Here is a 20,552-nt window from a genome sequence, read left to right as displayed (position 1 = left end):
TTTCTAAGTTTGTTAGATACCCCCTTATAGAAACCATTGTATGACAGCTTTCCTAAATAATAAAAACAAGAGCAATGTGTCATGTGTTAGTTGCCAAAACAGAGGGCTCCCAGTAATACCCAGCCAGCAGTGGCCCCAGCCAAACATGAAAAGCAAGTTTTAAGCATCTCATGACCATGTCAAATACATCTTGTCACTATTCCTAACCAAATTCACTTAGACATGTTTTTCTGGAGCTACAATTCTAGTTATGACTGGTATTGGTCAATGGTTGTCTCCAATGAACAATTCCATGGTGAATCTGGTATGTGAATGAGGTATTGCATAAACAGGTGACGGGTGAAACTGATGATCTTTCGTCCTGAAGTGATAACCACTTTTGTCTCTTTGTCCATTACCATCACAGTCATGAGCAGAGATGAGAGTTGACCATGAGACACAGAGACTATAGTGGCCATGGGATACAGAGTAAAAAATGAAATCAGATAATATAATTTACACCACAAATGGCGATTTCAATATTCCTCATGGAACGTGCAATTGCTAAGTCACAAAGTTACCAAAGTAATGTCTTGTTGAACTGCGTAGTAATGAACTAATCTAAAACAAGTAACGTAACTAATACTTGCGTTCAGTTTGTGCAGTTCAAATGCGAAAACAAACATTTCAGGAATAAATGTGTGATAAAATTGGTCAGTTCTGGTTGGGTGATATCAAGTGAGACACAAGTAGCTATACCTAAATGTTCCAACTCGAAGCATCCCTTCTCTCTCCAGAAAACAAACAATGTGAATGCCATTGCCAAGATGACCCATGTGAATGCCAATGTGAATGCCAAGATGACCAATGCAGTGATACTGACTTCATTATTATTTTTGCTTTTACTGGTAGCTTTTGTAGAAGTATGCTCTTCATTCATTTTAGTCTTGCTATTTTGGTGCACTTGCCTCTTTAGGTATGCATGTGTATATTATGCATAATGTTTTCTCAAGTTCAGGCCACAGTTCCCTGTTAGCAGTCAGAAACACTGAATAAAGGACAAAATATAGCAGTATAAAAACCTGTGTACATTCTTTGTCATGCTGTGTACATTTATCCACAACATTTAATAATGAAAGGCAAGTGTAGTCGACTTTTTGCCAACATGTAACCACAAAAGTAAGCTGTATCAACACTATGGTCATAAAAGCTTATAAATATTGGTACAGAAAGATATGTGAAGTGCACTGAAATGCACCATAAATACAGCCTGATTACGTGTTACACTCGATTCCACCCCGGAGTCTGAAGAGTTCGTGTTAAACCAAGTATCGCACTGAATTCAATCACGTTTCAATCATGAACTAAACTGGGTGCACATTATTTGGATTTGACGCTCAAGACCACTACATGGAACTTTCTCTGCGAGAGAAAAAAAGACAAAAGGAATATAACCTGAAAACGTCAGAGTGACTCTAGTCGGAACCACACACACAGTGTTTGTGCACGCACTACGCACAGACTTCAGTACGGCGCCTTTGCTTTTGCAGATTCACTTCAAACTTCTCTACACGCCGCAAGGACCCATCTTCAGTTTCTGTCCCACTTTTACATTCGAACATTTTCAACTTCCATGCCGTGTATTAATGGCAACGACCACCCAAATAGCAGCACAACATCGCTCTCATACACTGAAAACACCGACTCTCTGCGGACTCACGCTTTCAAACACAAGGAGCATAAATGTTGGAAGAACTTGCGCGTTACTTAACGCGTAATCTCAAGGCACGTCAACCAGCAAGCCAAATCTCTCTGTTTCTTTTCGCTCAACCCATCTGTCCCAAACAAGACGCTAGATCCTACAAACCGCTGTGTGCTAGCGCATGCGCAGGCGCAGGCGAAGCGAGCAGACGGCACGGCGGCGGCAAAGAGAGACACGTGATATCACTTCTAGCGCATGCGCAGCGCAACTGATTTTCCTCTCCCGAAGGCCAAGTGTTTTTCATGGGAACTGCCATGACACCGAATTTTCTCCAAGATGGAGCATGGTGCTTGGAACGGCAAAGCGGAGATTTCGTGACAAAAAATTTTCACAGACTACTTTAATTTCATACTGTGAGTATATATCCTGATGTACGCATCTGCAAAATCGGCGTCGACTTATCGCTCCGCCATCATTATGAGATGTTTCGTCGCTAACGTTCGGCCTAGTTAAGATCGTGATACCAGGAAAATAGCAAGGACGACCTTTATACGCAGGATTTTGCATTATATAATTGCATTTTATTTATACATACATCTTTGCTCTTTTTTGATTCAATGTACTTACATTACGTGACATAAAACTTCATACCGGCTGTCGTCTGCTACGAAGTAGCGGTTGTACCGCCATCCTGGCCAATCACTTCTGCCAGCAACCATTTCTGCATTTCTGAGCCTTCCAAACATGCCTCTCTCCGTGCAGATGGCGTTGATAAAAGTGGGCGCAAAATCCGTCGTTTTGGTCTGTCACCAGTGATATCCGTTTCAATCCAAATCCATCAATTTTCTCCAAAATGGTAGCGCCCAGTAAATAAGGGGAGGTATAAGTACTGGATGGAACAATAGTATCTAGCCAATCACAGGTCGAAATACAGTTGTATTTCGACCTGTGATTGGCTAGATACTTCAAAAAGTGGGTGGAGCGTCAGGTATAGGCAGGTCCAGAGCCGTATATAGAGAGAGTTTGGCCATTGGGAGGAGCGTAGATTAGAACACGCCCCACGACGTCATGGGAGAAGTCCCGCCTACCCCATGCTCTATTGTTCGTTTGTCTACACCAGCTCTGGGCAGGTCCCATTAATGGCCAGACTCCCTTTGGCATACACAGCACTGGCTCTGCCGTAGCAGGGTCGACCTCTATGTCAACGTCAATACCAGCCCCCTTTGGCTTACAATTTATGATTTCACTGCAAAATTATGTGTGTCACCTCTTTCCTTCTTTTTTTGCACGGCTTGGGCGTCCGTTATACCGGTTTCACCCGAGTCCAACGCGCAGGTTCAACGTGTCGTAATGTGAATGCCTATTGGTAGCTATTGGGCCTGCAAATCCAGGCACTGACTTTGCTGGTGCCTTTGGACAGGAAAATGTAGGGAAGATACTCCTCCCCCATGTAAAGTCCCCATGGTCCCTATAGAACCTCTCCCAAAATATTTTTTTTTGCTGTGCCGTATTTGTTTCGCATTTTATAAATTTCTGTCTACCATTCTTCTTTCTGCTTACCTTGCTTGATAAACTATTTGCACATCTTGGAAACCTCGCAAACAGGACTGCAAGATAATCTCTGCATGTAAGCTCTTACTCGGTCGAAGAAGGAAAACTGAAATCATAAATACCATATAGGTTCATGTCACCCCCTTCACTATGAAGAAATGGCTAGGAAGCAAGCGAGCTGGTGAAGATGATGCATAATGTAAAAAACCCCGAGACTAGGGAACACGAAGGGACAGACACAACACGAAGTCTGAGACTTCGTGTTGTGTCTGTCCCTTCGTGTTCCCTAGTCTCGGGGGTTTTTACATTATGCACCCCCATCATGTTTTAAGAGGGCCATGCGTAACATATGTAAGCTCTAGGACACGACCTTATCTCGCACAGTTTATGAAAGTTACCCATACCACGTGTGCAAAAGTCGTTCTGATGATAACAAGTCCACAAAACTGAGCAGTTCTTATATTGCAAGATGCTCTGCGAGTCAGTAGAACCTGTAACTGACAGTGCCAGGATTTTCCGACACACCCCTAGCACCGCCCATCAGAAAGAAAGAAAAAAAGATACCAATAAGGACAAGAGAGAGCCAGCATATTAACGAGTGACACACCCAGAGGCGGATTTAAGAGGGGGCAGGGGGGCGACCCCCCCCCCCATACGGTCGTGTTCCCTATGTAAAAACCCTATCTCCTGGACGATGCTGCGCCGCAAAGCACGAAATTTCCTTAAGACTGCCCCCCCCCCCCCTTGACAGACCTTTAAATCCGCCCTTGGACACACCCCTCCCCCGTCGAGGATTTTGGGGATTTCCCCACTTGAGGTAACAACGGTATGGTACTGGGGAATTCTGCGAAGACACCCGATTGTTTCTTTGCTGTTACAGTGTTAACTACAGTGTTATGCTAGTGTCAAAACAGTATATGCTTAGCTACAACTGTGGTTTGGATTTGCAAAAACACTTTACTACTGTGTCACACAAGTTTTATAGATTTTGTATATCTCCGCCAGCTTAGCTCCGATTCCCTGCTGCAGAATTTCAGCTTTGCTGCAGCAGAAAAACCAGGACCTTATGCATAATTAGGGAGTGTCTTTTTCGGGTTAAATGCCTTTCTCAGATTCGGGGGTAAAAATCGGGCGCTATTTTTAAATTTGTAATTCGGAAAGAAATCGGGCGATAATTGTGCCTTCGGGTGTTATCGGGTGTTTTTTGTTGCTCCTCCTGTCTGTCAAGTCCTTTCCTAATCTCTCTCCCTTTTTTTTTTTTTTTGCGGGATTGGGACCTTCCAGCGGTAATCCCCGAAGGCTTAGACAGTGTTGACACACGTGGGTGTATTGCTGGGAACGTAAGTGACCCATTCTTACACGTGGTGACCTTTGGAATAACAGTAATGCATTCGATGGCACACAATACCCGAGCGATTGATGAGCATATGATTATTTCACCTTCAAGCGCAAGCACTTGACTATTCACATTCACACATCATGCCAGTTCAACTGGATGGATGTCGTGTTCACATTGTTCACTTCCGCACACACACTGGGTATGTTAAGTAGCGACTCTTACACTCCCTAAATGAGTGATTCTGTCTGTCCCCACCAGGAGCCCCTACTTCTGGACGATGACGACTTTGAAGAATATTGCACTGAAGCACACGAGCAAAAGCACAAGCACCGAAGGACTTTGCTGAGCGCACTAACACAGGTGATAAGCGATGGCAGGTTTCCCTGATGTGGCTCGATCAATTCGTAGATAAAATTTCTCAGAGATTTCTCAGAATACCTTGAGCATCATTCATCATTGCAAATTTGTGCAAGTCACTTTCAGGTGTACGTGCACCACAGAGCAGGCGTCCACGCACCAAAACACGTCACTACGTCACTTTGCTTCCGTCACCATCTTCTTGCCTCTATGACTTTGCTTTTGAAATGGTGTAGGAAATTTTGATTCGTGTTACACACAGCAGAGGTGCACTTGGCCATTTAGTGGATGAGTCATGCCTCTTTTGACTCTAGGGCCTATACCTAAGGTGCACATTAAAGTGCCACTACGGACTAAATTTTGTGTCTTCAGAATCCTACCACAGTTACGTTACGGATATTTTGTTGTCTCACTTTACATTCGTGACAAATATTTTGGCTCTACGTGACGCTAAAGCTAGAGAAAATTAGTTTTTATTTTTGAGAGCCGTGACGCCATGTTAGGCTCCGACAAAGCATGCGACTGTCATCTGGCAACATTGTTGCCCTTTTTCGCGTCTTCCGGGGAGCTGACTTTTTGCTTTCTGTTAGCGGAGCCATATCGTCCGACCGCTCCGACCTTCGAGAAAACACAGAGGAGGGAGAAGACATGTGTCCCATTCCCCTCCCTTTCGACCAATGTCACGTGACTTCACCACGTGACCCTCCCCGGACGCTGGCGTCGTTGCTAGGAGACAAGTGCCCTCTCCAGAACATGACATCATTGCAATTTGTGGGCTTACGATTACGTCACTCGCTCCTTGTGTCGTCGAAAATTGTGGAGGCTCAGCAGATCTTTAAAGATTGAAAGAAACGTACAGCGTTCGTAAACGGGATTGAAATTTTGCGTATAGAATCTGTGAGGCACCTTCTTTTCATGGACTAAATAAAATAAACGCCGTCTCCCCTCCCACCCCCATCCCCGAGTCCGTAGTGGCACTTTAATGACGCCATTGGTGCACTGCACTGAACAGAGCAAGTAGCATTCAGGTTTCCGTCTCTTATATCTGCACGACCAGCTGTGGAATTACCGGATTAGTCACGTAGAGCACAACACAGTTGTTGGTTGGATTGCACTGGATTCTGTTGCCAGTCGAAGTGGATTTGATCCTATCCGCATGTTTCGGCATGTGCTTTTCGAGACCCTCGGGTCGAGCGAACGTGCTGGGACAGTATTCGCATTTTAATCGCTTCACTCCGTTGTGCCTCGCGACGTGTCTCCTGAGGTCCCCAGACCGAGCAAACGCGGAGGGACAGAGGTTGCACTTGTACGGCTTCTCCTTCGTGTGTGTCCTCATGTGGCACCTCAGATCCGAGGACTGGATGAACGCTGCGGGGCAGAGCTCGCACTTGTACGGCTTGTCTCCCGTGTGCGTGCGCACGTGGGCCCTCAGGGTTGCCCAAGTGCCGAACCTCGCGGGGCAGAGTTGGCACTGGTGCCGTTTCTCTCCCGTGTGTGTCACCATGTGGGACTTGAGGGCCCCCGACCGGGTGAACGCCGCGGGGCAGAGCTGGCACCCGTACGGCTTCTCGGCCGTGTGCGTCCTCATGTGGTACATGAGGTACGTGGTACGGGTGAACGCCGCGGGGCAGAGCTCGCACGCGTAGGGCCTCTCCCCCGTGTGCTTGCACGCGTGGGACTTGAGGCTCTCGGGCCGGCTGTACGCCGCGGGGCAGAGCTCGCACTTGTATTTCTTCTCCTCCGCGCCCGTGTGCTTCATCATGTGGCGCTGGAGCTGCGCAGACAGGGCGAACGTGGCGGAACAGCTGCCGCAGCTGTACGGCTTCTCGTGCGTCGCCACGTGCCTCTTGAGGCCGTTGGACCGAGCAAACGCGGCGGAGCAGATCTGGCACTTGTGCGTTTTCTCGGTCTTGTGGATGAGCATGTGGCTCCTCAGGTTTCCGGGCTTGCAGAATGCCGCAGCGCACGCTTCGCACTTGTACGGCCTCTCACCTGTGTGGATCCGCATGTGGTACTTCAGGTACGTTGGCCGGCCGAATTCCGCGGGGCAGAGCTCGCACTTGTACGGCTTCTCTCCCGTGTGGGTCAGCATGTGACGCTTCAGGCTCCTGAGCTGGTGAAATGACGCGAGACAGTGCGCACATTTATGCAGCTTTCCTGGATCGCGGAGAGGCTCTTCTTCCTGCGCCGTTGACTGCAGGACGGCGGTGTCTCCGGGTTCTGTCGACTCTCCGTCGATATCGCAGCGCTCGGTGTGCTGCGTGCCATCGTGTGGGGAAAGATTGGGGTCATCGTCGCCGTCGGATTTGATCGATGCGTTTGAAGGGTTGCAGTTCGAGGGGAGTGTGTCACAGGAATCTTCAGGTTCTTGCTTGATCTGAGGGATGACTCCAGCGGGTGTCAATCCTGAAAAAAAAAAAAGAAAAGTGAGCTGCAAAATCAATTGAATGATGTTATGCGCATAGGGTTGCCACCAGGCCTGTATTATACCGGCACGGCTGGTTATTTGCTCGCTCTGCCGGTTGCCGGTAGGAAGGTGATGCCGGCAGCCTTTTGCCGGTATTTGTGGCTCAAGACCTTTCATAAGGGCTTTTGCGAGGTTTTCGCTTCAACATTCCACTACAGCTTGAATATATCTGGAGCACAGACCCAACCCTGCAGTCACCAGTCGTTTTCTTAGTTATTCATTATTATTATTATCATTGTTATTAATTAAGTCTTGTGTTCGGAGGGGACAAGATCAGTGGTTGTGTCGAGCCAGATAGAACTTGGGCCGTATACAACCATCATGAGATCTCCTGCTGCAAAGAAGGGTTCATGTGCATCGATGCAAATTTTTCAAAGTAAATTACAGTCCAATCCGGTTGCTACAATACAATTCAGTGGACCGTTCATGCCTGTTTATAGCAATTTCTAACATCAATGATCCAGCCACACACAGGAACTTATGTTTCCTCTTATTATCTCTCAGTCTCTGTGTGCGCTCATCCACCCCTCACCAATTTTCCCTTTCCCACGAGGCTTTCCCTTTCCCTCTACTCCACCTCCTCTCTCTCAGCCGGTATTTTTCACTACGAAAGGTGGCAATCCTATATGTGCACGACGCGCTTTTGCGTTGTGCGCTCCAGCGCCTCAGTGAAGCCGTGCTGCCTTATCATCCGCGATGTCGACATTCATATACTAGGAAGAACTGCACCAACCATGCTGTCTCCTAGTTCCATGCATTCCAATTCAGTGAAAGTTGAGACAAATTTAATGCACCTAGTTTTGCACGAAGCGGCTGAGCACTTCAGTATTTGCGAACCGTTATTTGAACCGGTTACCGTGTCCCCGTTTTTTGGTTTTTCGCATCCGGTTCAGTTCCAGCACGGTTGTGGCAATGTCGGTTCGGTTCGGTTCGGTTCGGCTCCGGTTCACGAAAAAATAGCGTTTTTTTTTTTTCGGTTTTCGGTTTGGTTCGACACTCTGTAATGCTACCTACCCCTACCTACCTGGGGGGTGGGGGACTTCTACTGGGGTGAATGTACCCGTCGTTCACTTAAATAATAAATATCTTGCACGGTTCGTCCTCCATAGTTCCGTCATTCTATGTACGAGCTTTTCTTCGATTTTCTAGATGTGGGATTTATTTATCTTTTTTTCATCGTTTCTATGATTGGCGTAACTTTGTTTTGTTCTTTTCTTGTTACTTTTGGCAAGTGGATCTTGACCCAACATTCTTGACCTCTACATTCTTCAGCTTAGCCTAAGCTCCGTAGTTCAACGTTTACAACATGAGGAAACAATACAAAAACTATTTATTTTTTATTTATACACTTTTTTATTTTATTTAAAATACCCCCCAAAGGCTCATGAGAGAGCTACATGGGGGAGTAGGGCGATAAAAGCATGTCAGCAACACAAAGACGATAAAAAGAAGTACAAAACACTGAAACAGTCATATTGCCTGGCTGGCACGAAAAGCAAAGCATAATAGCAAAAACATAATAAAAAGAGTTCCGACATCAAACGGAAAGTTGGCCACGGAAATTATCGTAGGCTCAGCTAGGTCAGAGGGAAGGTCGTTCCAGTTAATTGCGGTTCGACATAAAAATGATTTCGCAAAGATGTCTGTTCGACATTCAAAATGATTTACTTTGCACTGATGGTCGAAACGTGGGAATATAACTGTGGAACGGGTAAGCGGAGAAAGGTTAGGTGGGATACTGTGGACGAACCTGTAAAAAAGTAACAACCTGGCAACCTGGTGTCCAGGCTAGGGAGCTCAAGTTGCTGTTTAATTGCCGTGACCGAAGAACTTTGCGAGTAGTCGCTGACAATGGAATGAGCTGCTCTGTTCCGGACAGCACAAGTAGCGCTGAGGAGGATCCCAGACAGCTGAAGCATACTCCACTTTGGATCTAACTTACTGAAACGTATGCTAGTTTACGGATACCTTGTGGGGCCTACTTAAGGTGGCGTCTGATGTACCCCAGGGAGCGATTAGCATTCTTAATTATCGATTCGAATGTGCTTGTTCCAAGTTAAAGGAGTACAGAGGGCCATCCAAAAACATTTCAGATTAAGACATCTGATGAAAGTGTGTGTGTGATTATACCGAATAGCGCGAAAGGTTTTGATGTGTGCAATTTGTTTCCCAGAAAAAAACTCACATAAACATAGCTCCGCGCGTTCACCCTTAACTCGCCACTCCAGCTATAACGAGGATGAGGAGGTATGATGACACGTCACCGATGACGGTATAAGGAGAACTCGTTCTGGTTCGCCGGTAGTGGGGGTCAGCGCCTTGTCCCTTTGCCGCCGTAAACCTGTTTTGTCAGTTCTCCCGGAGAATTGGGGATAGAAGGAGCGGCCGAAGCATTACCGAGCAAGGAGAAAGGCTTTATCAGAACCCCGAACAGCCGAGTAGCAGACGACAGCGGAGTAGCAGACAACATTTCTCTAGGCCAATCAGCGAGCGTTCTCCTTATAGCGTCAGCGCGAGGTTCCAGGCAGATCACAGGCTGGTACTGCTCTTCACCACCGTTGCGCACGGTCGCTTTTTGCGGCGTATTTTAAATTCAATTTCTGCGATAATTATGACTCTGCGGTGTAAATTACTTCGCATGATGCATCTTACTGGCCTACTTAACAGTTTTGTAGGAAGAAAACTGGGTGTTAAAAATGACTTCTGTGCTACTTTAAGTCCTGGGAAAGATGAACATCGAGATATCTGTAAGAGTCGACCCTGACAAGAACACTTCATTAGGGAGATGTCACAGGGAAAAGAAACTTGAGAGAAATCTACTTCACGCTTTCTTTTTTTGTGTGTTCTAGCACTGCGAAGCAACTGTCGCTATGAGCGGCGCACAGATGTGGACGGAGGGAGAGAGGACAGCAGGAAGGAGTGGGGGACAGGGGGATTAGTGTGTGCATCCCAGGCCGACTTCAGGGCCTCATGATTGTTTCTTGTTACCACATTACCAGAGTTGCCATGCAAAATATTGCAATTAAACTTGCACCCACATACAGGGTGTCCCAGAAAACGTGTCATTGAATTATAATAAAAAAACTACACCACCTAGAGTCATGCGGTCAACGGCATTTGTTCTTACTGGGTTTTTGCCACCTCCTCATGTGAATGTCGTGTAACGTAAGTTTAATTATGTAAATTTTTGCGAACTGAACTCGGAAATTTGCCTAATAAATGTCACTTTTTTACCCCACCAATGTGAAGAGCGTGTCTAATTTACTCAAATTAATTATAATTGACAGGGATATTCAGGAGCTATCGCATCGGAAAAAATAGCCGAACATCATGCTCTACGGAGGTAGAACAGAATAGCGCACGATGAATTTTTCAGCGCAATCTTTGTCAGTCCAACGAAAGGAGGTTGGAAACCCAGCCCACCCCGGCATCGCAGAAAGAGATAACGCAGGCATGGCTTATCACGTCCGACTTTCGCTGGGATAATGCTTTCCCTCTCCCAATTTTAGGAACTTTTACTTTTTCTACTATCACTCTGTGGGCTGGCTTCGGAACCTCCTTTCGTCGGACTGCGAGTGATTGCGCTCAAAAAGACATCGCGCGTTATGGTCCGGTGCTCGAAAAGCATGATATTCGGCTATTTTTTCCGATGGGATAGCTCGTGAATATCACTGTCGATTATCATGAATTTGAGTGAATTCGGCACGCTCTTCATATTGGTGGGGTAAAAAAGTGACCTTCCCTTGGCAAATTTCTGAGTTTAGTTCGCAAATATTTGCATAATTAAACTTGGGGTACATGACATTAACTTTACAAGGTGGCAAAAACCTAATAAGAACAAATGCCGTTGACCGCATGATTCTAGGTGGCGTAGTTTTTTAATTATAATTCAATGACACGTTTTCTGGGACACCCTGTATACTGATTCAATTTTAAAGCCAATGCTATGACTGTCTTCACTAGCTTCATGTTACGACACCTCGAAATTGAGACAGGATGTGGAAATGCCATGTGATACTGCACCCTGACAGACAATATGAGGGTGTGTGAACAAGATGGTGGTTATTGATGACAACTTTGAGATATGATAAAATGTAACTACCAAGCTTTATTTCGGGTCAGTAGCTTCATTGCTTGGCAGAACAGAAACCAGAAGTCGCTGACAGTGAGTTCATGGCAGCGAAAGCAATGGTTATAAAATGCAATGAAAAATAATTTAATTGAGGCATTTTGCACTGTCACTCTGATCATCATAAGAAAGCATGTAACAGGGTTAATTTAAATTTGGTTTGGGTCAGTCTGTTTAATGATAAGAGAACCCTTCCAAAACTTCTCTTTCAAATGTGGCCATGCCTTTTTCATCGCCACCAAACTTTGTCCTGTTTGAACTTCTCCTCCAGGGTTAGTTACATTAGCACAAAAGTACTACAAAGCGCAGGCGAGCTCCTCTGGAAATCTACTAAAGTGAAACTGGTGAAATATTCGACAACAAGAGTTTCAGAACGATGAAAAACCCGAGACAAGGAGCTAAAGGGAACGCACACAACATGTTCTCAAACGCGGCAAACCCTTTAACCACACAAATGGCTACACTCCCAACAACCTCCTGATGGGTGGAGAGGGGGAAACAGAGGGAATGCTAATGCGGTCGCCCCCGGACTTAATCTCCTTGAACTCGGCTAAAGCTCGGCCAACCGGGCCACACGCACCTTTTCCAAAACAACGGCTTCTACGAATAGCAGTACGCAGTTGCCACATTCTTTCAAGTCTTCGACCAATTCAGAATTCCCTGAAAGGTTGCCAGCATTCCTTTTATGTTCTAGGGGCCTAATGTTTATGTACCTGCCCTATGATTGTCGTATCTAGCAAAAGCCACAAGCAAAGGGAATATAATGCACAACTCCAATGGCGCACTCAACAATGCAGGTCCTCTGTGTGAAACATTGCAACCTGACTTATTAGAATGAAATGGTGTCAAAGAGCTGAAACGCGAAACGTTTGAAAACTCTGCCTGAATACCAAACCTCTTTGTGGCAGCCAAGACGTTATGTAACACAGCATGAAAAATATGAAATACAAACACGTGTAGAAGCTTCTTAGGATGACGGGGCTTTACATCACCTATGCTCAGAAAACAATCTAGTAACATTGAACGCAACAAATTAGGACCGAATCCCTGTTTCGTTAAGTGGCAAACCTGACGGCGAAGGTTATCACACTATATTCATTTTACAATGTACCACCTTGCCTGCACCCTAGCACTGTTACCGTTGAAGAACTTCAAATATGCAACAAACGTTGATGAGCACTTTTCCAACTCAAATACGTAACAACCAGGGTCGGACCCAGTGTTTTTCTGCGGGTGGAGTGAGAGACAGTCTGCGACGGAGATTCCAACTAGATTCACACCCAGTAACAAAAGCTCATTTGTTTCATCATGAATTTACAATTTCAAGTATGCCCTCAGACATAATTTATAGCAATCGCAGTACTAGCTTACTACAAAATCTCTACATTTCCCACCTGTGCAGTCTCCCGTAATAAGTTCTTCGCCACTTGCATGGTCTTCCAGTGCGGCGGGAAGGACAGTGTCTTGAGGTTCTTCCTTGATGACGATGGAACCCACTCGACTCACTAAAAATAAAATAAAAATAAAAATATTGCATTAATTTTCAAACATTTTAGGCTTAAAATGTTCGACCTTGGTTTATACTTAGGGAGTGACTTTTTCGGGTTAAATGCCTTTTCCCAGATGCACGAGGAAAATTGGGCGCTATTTTTAAATCTGTAAGTCGGGGAGAAATCGGGCAACAACTGTGTAGGCGGGTCTTATTGGGCATTTTTGTTTCTCCTGCTGTCTATCAAGTCCCTTCCTACTCTTTTTAGCTCTTCTTTTTCTTTTTTTGGGTGACCTACCAGGGCTAATCCCCTAAGGCATAAACAGTGCTGACACACATGGGTGTATTTCTGGGAGCGTAAGCGACCCATTCTTACACTGTATTACACGTGGCGACCTTTGTTCGTCTTCGGTGGAAACCGGAAAGAAATCGGATTCAACCCGGATTGGTCAGAGGTCTGTTCGGGGGGAGATAACCGGGCGGAATCGGGTTTACCCCGAAGAAGTCACTCCCTATTTATACTTAAAGGAACACTGAGGTGACCCCAAAAAATAATCTTTGTTTTTGGCTGCAGCACGTTCTGCAATGAAATAAAATGAGCTCCCGCAAGAGAACGACGAGTACAGGTGACCCTGCAGCGTGTGGAAGAGGCCACTGCTCCGCACACCTTTAAAAAATCTGAGAGAGGCGAGAGCAGAGACTTGGGAAGTGCCTGCCCTCTGCGTCCTCCTATTGGCCGGCATCCAGGAGACGGAGCCTCCCTCGCTCTTGGTCAGCAAACGCAAGGATAGTCACGAATCCTCTACTCTTGGAAAGAGCATATTGGAGAGTGAGCAAATGATGTTTTTGTAAATTTGTAAAAACAATACGCCTCATAGCAAAAATATTTTGCACAGTGACTCTTGACGGACAGCTTGACAGATGGGACAGGGCTTCGAACCATGTCAGATGTCACCCCATTGCCCCTATGAGGTCTTAACAAAATGTTCCGATGAACCAATACTGTATAAGTAGAGTCTGAAGCTTTCGGGGAATATTTTTCTCTAAATGCATGGGAGTAAAGATCGGGTAAATAAACGCGCGCTCTAAATTCGTGTGAATTCGGGTGGAAAAAGGTCTCTTTGGACAGTTTGTCACAGATGTGTGCACTGCATCCCAGTTTTCTGAGCGATAATTGCCTATAAATTGATTAGAGGAGTAAACACGGGCCCATCTTAACAAGATTGAGTGCTAGTACACTCAAGATCGATGATAAATAGAGCCTGAAGTTTTCAGGAAATATTTTTTCTAAATTCGGGGGGGGGGGGAGTAAAAATTGGGTAAATAAATATGTTGCTTAATTCCTGCAAATTTGGGTGGAAAAACTCCCAGTATGCTAAATTCGGGGAGAAATCTGGTTCGGTTACTCAAACCAACTGTACAGGTTTGGTACAAACGGTGACGTAACTGCATTTGCTGCCAAACAAGTTAGTGTGCAATCCGACAGATGTCACTGTGAGGGAAATTTGCTGGAAAAAAAAGTGGATTTCACCCTAAAGAGGAAACTTTCAATTCGGAGTGCAAATTCGGGAAAGAATCGGGATGAACCCCAAAACTTCATTCTCTATGTATAAGTGGTTAATGATTGGTGAATGTATATAATGTCCACCATTGAATGTAATATATCCACCATTACTTTAGATAGAGCTGAAATTTTTGTGTTAGCTTCCACAGACAGCCACATACTATGAGGAAAAAAAAGTATCAGTTTCGTGTACGGAATTCTGTATTTTTTTTTAAATAGTGAAGTGGTTAAAGAGTTTATTTGTGAATTTTGGGTCATTAGACATTTTGTAGATAGATATTCTCTTCGAAAGGATAATCCGCCTGGCCTCAGAACTCACCTGCAAAAATGATGAAGATGATGAAAGGAAAAAATAAACTGGAGAGGAAATGACATCATGCTATGCTCTCGTACCTTTTTGATATATAAAAATGCTTGCACTGAAATGCTTACCTGTAACCCGCGATAGCAACCGCGAAGATGAAGATGACAATTTCAACAGAGTTTACAAAGTGTCAAATCTTGCTAGACATTTTCATGTGCCCTTAAAAAAAATGCAAATTTTTCAATTTGCAAAATTTCCTAAGATTAAGGGCTGGCAAACAACGAGAATTTAACAGTATATTTCATACTGTTCAGCTTACGTTGATCTGTATGGTTGCCAGGGTATGAATTTATGTATGGATTTCATGTGTGATGAGAAGGGCCCAGAATTTTAGGGATTTGCCTATAAATGCCTAAAGGCGACATTTTGGGGGTTTCCCACCTTTTTATCGACTCTATTGAATTGTGGCCTTTTCGAACATTTTTAGACGCCATAAGAGCTTTTTTTTAGAGATGCAAGTGCAAGTATGCCTCTCAGTGCCCAGAATTTTAGGCACTTGCCTATAAATGTCTAAAGGCGAGATCTTGGGGGTTTCCCACCTTTTTATCGACTCTATTGAATTGTGGCCTTTTGAAACATTTTTAGACGCCATAAGAGCTTTTTTTTAGAGATGCAAGTGCAAGTATGCCTTTCAGTGCCCAGAATTTTAGGCATTTGCCTATAAATGCCTAAAGGCGAGACCTTGGGGGTTTCCCACCTTTTTATCGACTCTATTGAATTGTGGCCTTTTGGAACATTTTTAGACGCCATAAGAGCTTTTTTTTAGAGATGCAAGTGCAAGTATGCCTTTCAGTGCCCAGAATTTTAGGCATTTGCCTATAAATGCCTAAAGGCGAGACCTTGGCGGTTTCCCACCTTTTCATCGACTCTATTGGATTGTGGCCTTTTGGAACATTTTTAGACGCCATAAGAGCTTTTTTTTAGAGATGCAAGTGCAAGTATGCCTTTCAGTGCCCAGAATTTTAGGCATTTGCCTATAAATGCCTAAAGGCGAGATCTTGGGGGTTTCCCACCTTTTTATCGACTCTATTTAATTCTGGCCTTTTGGAACATATTTAGACGCCATAAGAGCTTTTTTTTAAAGATGCAAGTGCAAGTATGCCTTTCAGTGCCCAGAATTTTAGGCACTTGCCTATAAATGCCTAAAGGCGAGATCTTGGGGGTTTCCCACCTTTTTATCGACTCTATTGAATTGTGGCCTTTTGGAACATTTTTAGACGCCAAAAGAGCTTTTTTTTTTTTAGAGATGCAAGTGCAAGTATGCCTTTCAGTCTTGCGCTGAGTGCTGCGTTTCGCTTTTCGTTTCAGCGTGTTTGCGCCTTTCGTCCTTTCTTTTCTTTTTTGATTGCTACCTTGGCTTGCTAGAAGGTGTTCATGTATATCTGATCAAAAGATCTGGCCTTACTTGGCCTTTCAAGAAATTTGAAGACAGAGAACTAAAAGTAGTATTCAATATCGCGTGGTTCTACGCCACCTCGGCATTCATGTACAAAAAGTCAAAGCTTGTACAGAACCATAGGCTTTTTTACTCGATAGAGGCAATCTGAAGCACTAGCAAACCCAGAGTGTACCAGATTAACGGGCCTATTTTTGTATTTTATTGCCTATTTTGCTGTTTTTGAGGGCCTAGTTGCCTGTCTATTTCGATTGTTTTTAGTGCCTACATTTTCGCACCCTAATGATGAGACACATACAAATTTAGGCCTAAGTTCCTCACCTGGGTGGCCACTTGTAGTAAGCTCACTGAAGTTCCCATAATGTCCCAATAATGATGACGAGCTAGATCCATGAGCAGAAGCACCCCAATCCATTGTGGCATCTAGGGACATCAATAAAAATGAAATTAATGATGTCGAGAGAAAGAAAAAGTATTTTTCCCGCGTCTCCACACGTATCACAAACTCAAATCATTCGGGTGTGAGTTGCTACGCACGCCTCACACCCAGATGTACAATTCAACCACGCAAGCGGCTGGTCGCGGGTAAGCTACTAAAAAAAATGTAACTATGTTACATTTTTTGTTACGGATAGCCTGCAGAAATGGTAACAGAGTTACAGTTACTATTTTTGAACTGTAACTACTTACAGCTACAAATACCACGTTAAAGTAGCTAAAGTTAATCAGCAATTACATTTTAAGGGAACGAAGACAAACTGAACTCTAAAGAAAATTCTTTGAGCACTTGTACTGTTCGGGCATCGTTATACCGTGTGATAAACAGAGGACTTCTCATGGGCCCTCATGGCTCATTGGGATTTAGTCCAAGGCAGTCCTGGCTGCGTACGAGCATGACACAATTTGTTGAATTCCTGGTCGGAAAAAACATCAGGATGTTTGAGGACCTGACGAAACAATGCTGGAGAACAGACAGGTGGAAAACATTGCAATGCCTGAGTAACCTAGGGCAGTTACTAGCTGACTCTGTTTTGGGCTGCACTTTGTGAACTAGTGCAAACGGTGCAAGTTCCCGCATTCGATTCAGCGGAAGTGCAGCCCTTGCACCACACTGGACCGTTTGACTGGAAAGACTGCCATGGGAGAGAAGCGCGAGTTCACGAAAATGCTGCACTACTCTCAGACATCCGTGCGACGTGGAGCAGACGACGTGAATACTGAATAGACAGGGTTCTTCGTTTCAGGGTTAAACCCGATTTTTCACGATAGTTCCCCCCCCCCCGAACAAGTTTTCAAGAATTCGGGTAAAACCCGATATCTACCCGAAATCGTTGCAGTCCTTCAACTTGTCGTTCTAAGTAAACCGTCGGAAAAGTGAATCATAATATCAGCAAAGACAGCTATTTGTGACAACCTATTTGTCCTCCTTTTATAATCCCCTCTTGCAGGAGACAAAAGACGAGCTTTTGTGGAGACCACGGTCATTCACTGCCCCAGTTCCGAGAAGAAATATAACGATTCATGTTTCTTGTCCCACGCTCTTAGAAATTAACTTCACCTCATAGCATGCAACCATCATCTTGAATGATATCGTTATGTGCCCTGATTTGTTGAAAACGGAAGACATACGTCTTTTTTGTGACACTGTTCATAATAGTAAAAAAAAAAGGCATACGCCTTTCGTTTCACCAAAAAATTCCCTGATGACATATGAAACAGAGATCGTAGAACCCAATTTCTTCCCAAATTCTCGTGTGTAAATAGCACTCGATTTGCCCGATTTGGCAATGTATTATCATTAGAGCCTGAAGTTTCAGGGTTTAACCCGATCTTTTCCCGAATTGAAGGTTGCCTCTTTAGGGTGAAACCCCATTTTCTGAGATGTCTGTAGGGATGCACACTAACTTGTTTGGCAGCCAAACGCAGTTACATCACCGTTTGTACCAAACAAGTATATATATATTTAGTTTGAGTAACTGAGCCATATTTGTAACCATATTTAGCACACTGGAGGCTTTTCCACCTGAATTCGCATGAATTTAAGAAACATATTTATCTACACGATTCTTGCCCACCGAATTTAGAAAAATATTTCCCGAAAACTTCAGGCACTATTTATGATCAATCTCGAGCATGCTGGCGACCTATTTAGTTATGATGGGCCTGTTTTTACTCCTCTAATCAATTTACAGACAACAAATGCTCAGAAAATTGGGATACAGTGCAGACGTCTGCGGCAAACAGTCAGCGGCTTGCGCTTTTCTATTCGGTTCAGCTCAGTGCACTTTGCACAGAGAGCGCCACCTGTCATGCAAGACGTTTGAACGCTTTTACGCTGCTCCTTGCACTTTTTCACGAATTGAGTACAGCCACCGTAAACAAAAGTGTTAACTAGTTACAGTTACAAGATACTTTTGCAGAAAAGTAACTATGACTACTGCAGGCTACTTGTAAGTTAGGTACTACTTGAGAGTAACAGCTACGCAGGTCATCGAGTTCAAGGCTTGTCATGTACACATGCTCTGATTACGTATGTTAGGTGAGATAACACTGCACGTATCCCTGGGCTGCTTCTCCAGTGGTAGCCTCAGAGTTTTCGAAGAGTATCACTCATGGACATGTGTGGACATGGACATGGACATGTGTGTAGCTCAGAAGTCGGACTCTTTCTAGTTGCTCTATGAGAGAGCCAGATCCCATGTCACACTGTACAACTTCTTCTTCGCCTGAAACTCTCCGATCGTCATCATCATCAAGTAAAGTTGTTCTTCACCTGTCGAGTTGCCTCCTGCAAGTTGTTCAGCGTTTTCGCGGTGTTCCATAAACGGGAAGCCGGCGCTAGAGGGTTCCTCCTTGATAGATATTCTTTTCACTGTTGCCATTGCTGTTCCTAATGAAAGGTACATAAAATATGTTAGTCTCACTTCGAAAAATGTGAACATATTTTGTGCTATCTTGAAATGGTGTTACCCGCGCTGCACACACATGATTAACCTCCTCAAGTTTGCGCGAATAACTTTAGTAACACGTGGTTCATTAAAGAAACAAATATACCGCGAGTAAGTGACCGTAAACGACATAAACAAGCCCAAAGAGATGTGCTGTCAAGGTAAGCAACCGCACTCCCTGATTGAGCGCGATCGCCCTGGTATAGATTGTTTACTTTGACATGCAAATTAAAGTACAGCATAAACTGCTTACCACGCGCATAGTGAGAAGTAAATTACTGTAAATTAGTCATTAATTATCCCACACGAAAGGCAGGAACTGCGGGAACAGCTGTATAGATCCATTACAAAGCCACGCGTTATAAACACCGCTATCCGTGATGCTGATCACGATGGTGATAGCGGTGGCAGTAGACAAAAATGATAGTAGTTGCATTCTTTTCGCTTGCACCTCCTGCACCAGATCTGAACTGGGTTATTTGCGTGCTGCACTTTCCTGTTGAAAAGAAAGGCATTACTAATAAAATTTGGAACCCGAGAAAAGGACAGAGGAGGGACGACACGACACGTTCTCGAAAGTACGTGTCGCCCCTCCTCTGTCCTTTTCTCGGGTTCCAAATTTTTTCACCATGTACCAGCTGGCCTGCACCGCCTGCCCTTTTGCCATTACTAATAAAGTTCTTAACAGCTGTAAAGTGCAGCTCCCGAAGACCCGTCTTGCGTGGAGTCCAAGGTGGTGCATCCAGTGCAAGTGAAAAGAATGCGCTTAGCGATAACTCGTCCAATGTTTCTTTCATATATATATTTTTTGTTTTTGTTTATTTGCCATGGTGAAAAATTTGGGCTGTAGTTTATTAACGATCCCGGAGCGCACGGATGGGTGTAGACTTAGCACGAGTACAGTAACGTCATTGTTGCCAGACGACACTTGTGAATACGGACGTCCAGTGCATGTTACGTCCATATCTCTTACCCGCATTTGCTCCTTTTGTTGTCAGTACACAGTAAGCACAGCCGTACACAACCGTCGAGGATCGCGGTTTTACTGCGCTAATGAACGAACTACCTAGGCTGAAAAAATTTTGGAACCTCGGGTTCCAAATTTTTTCACCATGTACCAGCTGGCCTGCACCCTTGCCCTTTTGCAATTACCTAGGCTGCTCCATGCAAACTATGCATTACCGTCAGGAACGATGGGCTCATGCGTGAGAGCACAGTCAAACCATGCAGTTTCTCGCCTAGACGACAAGTACGGAATAAGGCACTG

At 44.6% G+C, this 20,552-nt stretch overlaps 1 protein-coding gene across 1 annotated transcript; it reads right to left on the bottom strand.

Annotated features, from left to right (window-relative positions):
* Positions 1-4,646: 4,646 nt before the first annotated feature.
* On the bottom strand, positions 4,647-19,647 carry LOC135378738 (zinc finger protein ZFP2-like). Its single transcript, XM_064611829.1, has 5 exons — positions 19,539-19,647; positions 19,111-19,227; positions 16,659-16,760; positions 12,919-13,029; positions 4,647-7,334 (listed from the first exon to the last, which is right to left on the bottom strand). The coding sequence occupies exons 2-5, from the start codon at positions 19,217-19,219 to the stop codon at positions 5,968-5,970; spliced, it is 1,689 nt and encodes a 562-aa protein (XP_064467899.1). The 5' UTR covers positions 19,220-19,227; positions 19,539-19,647; the 3' UTR covers positions 4,647-5,967.
* Between the last annotated feature and the right edge of the window lie 905 nt (positions 19,648-20,552).

The sequence above is a fragment of the Ornithodoros turicata genome, chromosome 1 (assembly GCF_037126465.1).
Source record: "Ornithodoros turicata isolate Travis chromosome 1, ASM3712646v1, whole genome shotgun sequence".
In the NCBI taxonomy this organism is placed as follows: Eukaryota; Metazoa; Arthropoda; class Arachnida; order Ixodida; family Argasidae; genus Ornithodoros; species Ornithodoros turicata.
The sequence above is the reverse complement of the archived record's forward strand: the minus strand, read 5'-3'. Positions and strand labels throughout refer to the sequence as shown.

Excerpts from the sequence above, each read along its gene's own strand:
- LOC135378738 (XM_064611829.1), bottom strand. The coding sequence starts at position 19,219 with ATGGCAACAGTGAAAAGAATATCTATCAAGGAGGAACCCTCTAGCGCC. Across the intron at positions 13,030-16,658 it reads TACTACAAGTGGCCACCCAG|TGAGTCGAGTGGGTTCCATC; the intron begins GTGAGGAACTTA and ends TTTTATTTTTAG. Across the intron at positions 7,335-12,918 it reads TATTACGGGAGACTGCACAG|GATTGACACCCGCTGGAGTC; the intron begins GTGGGAAATGTA and ends TTTTTTTTTCAG.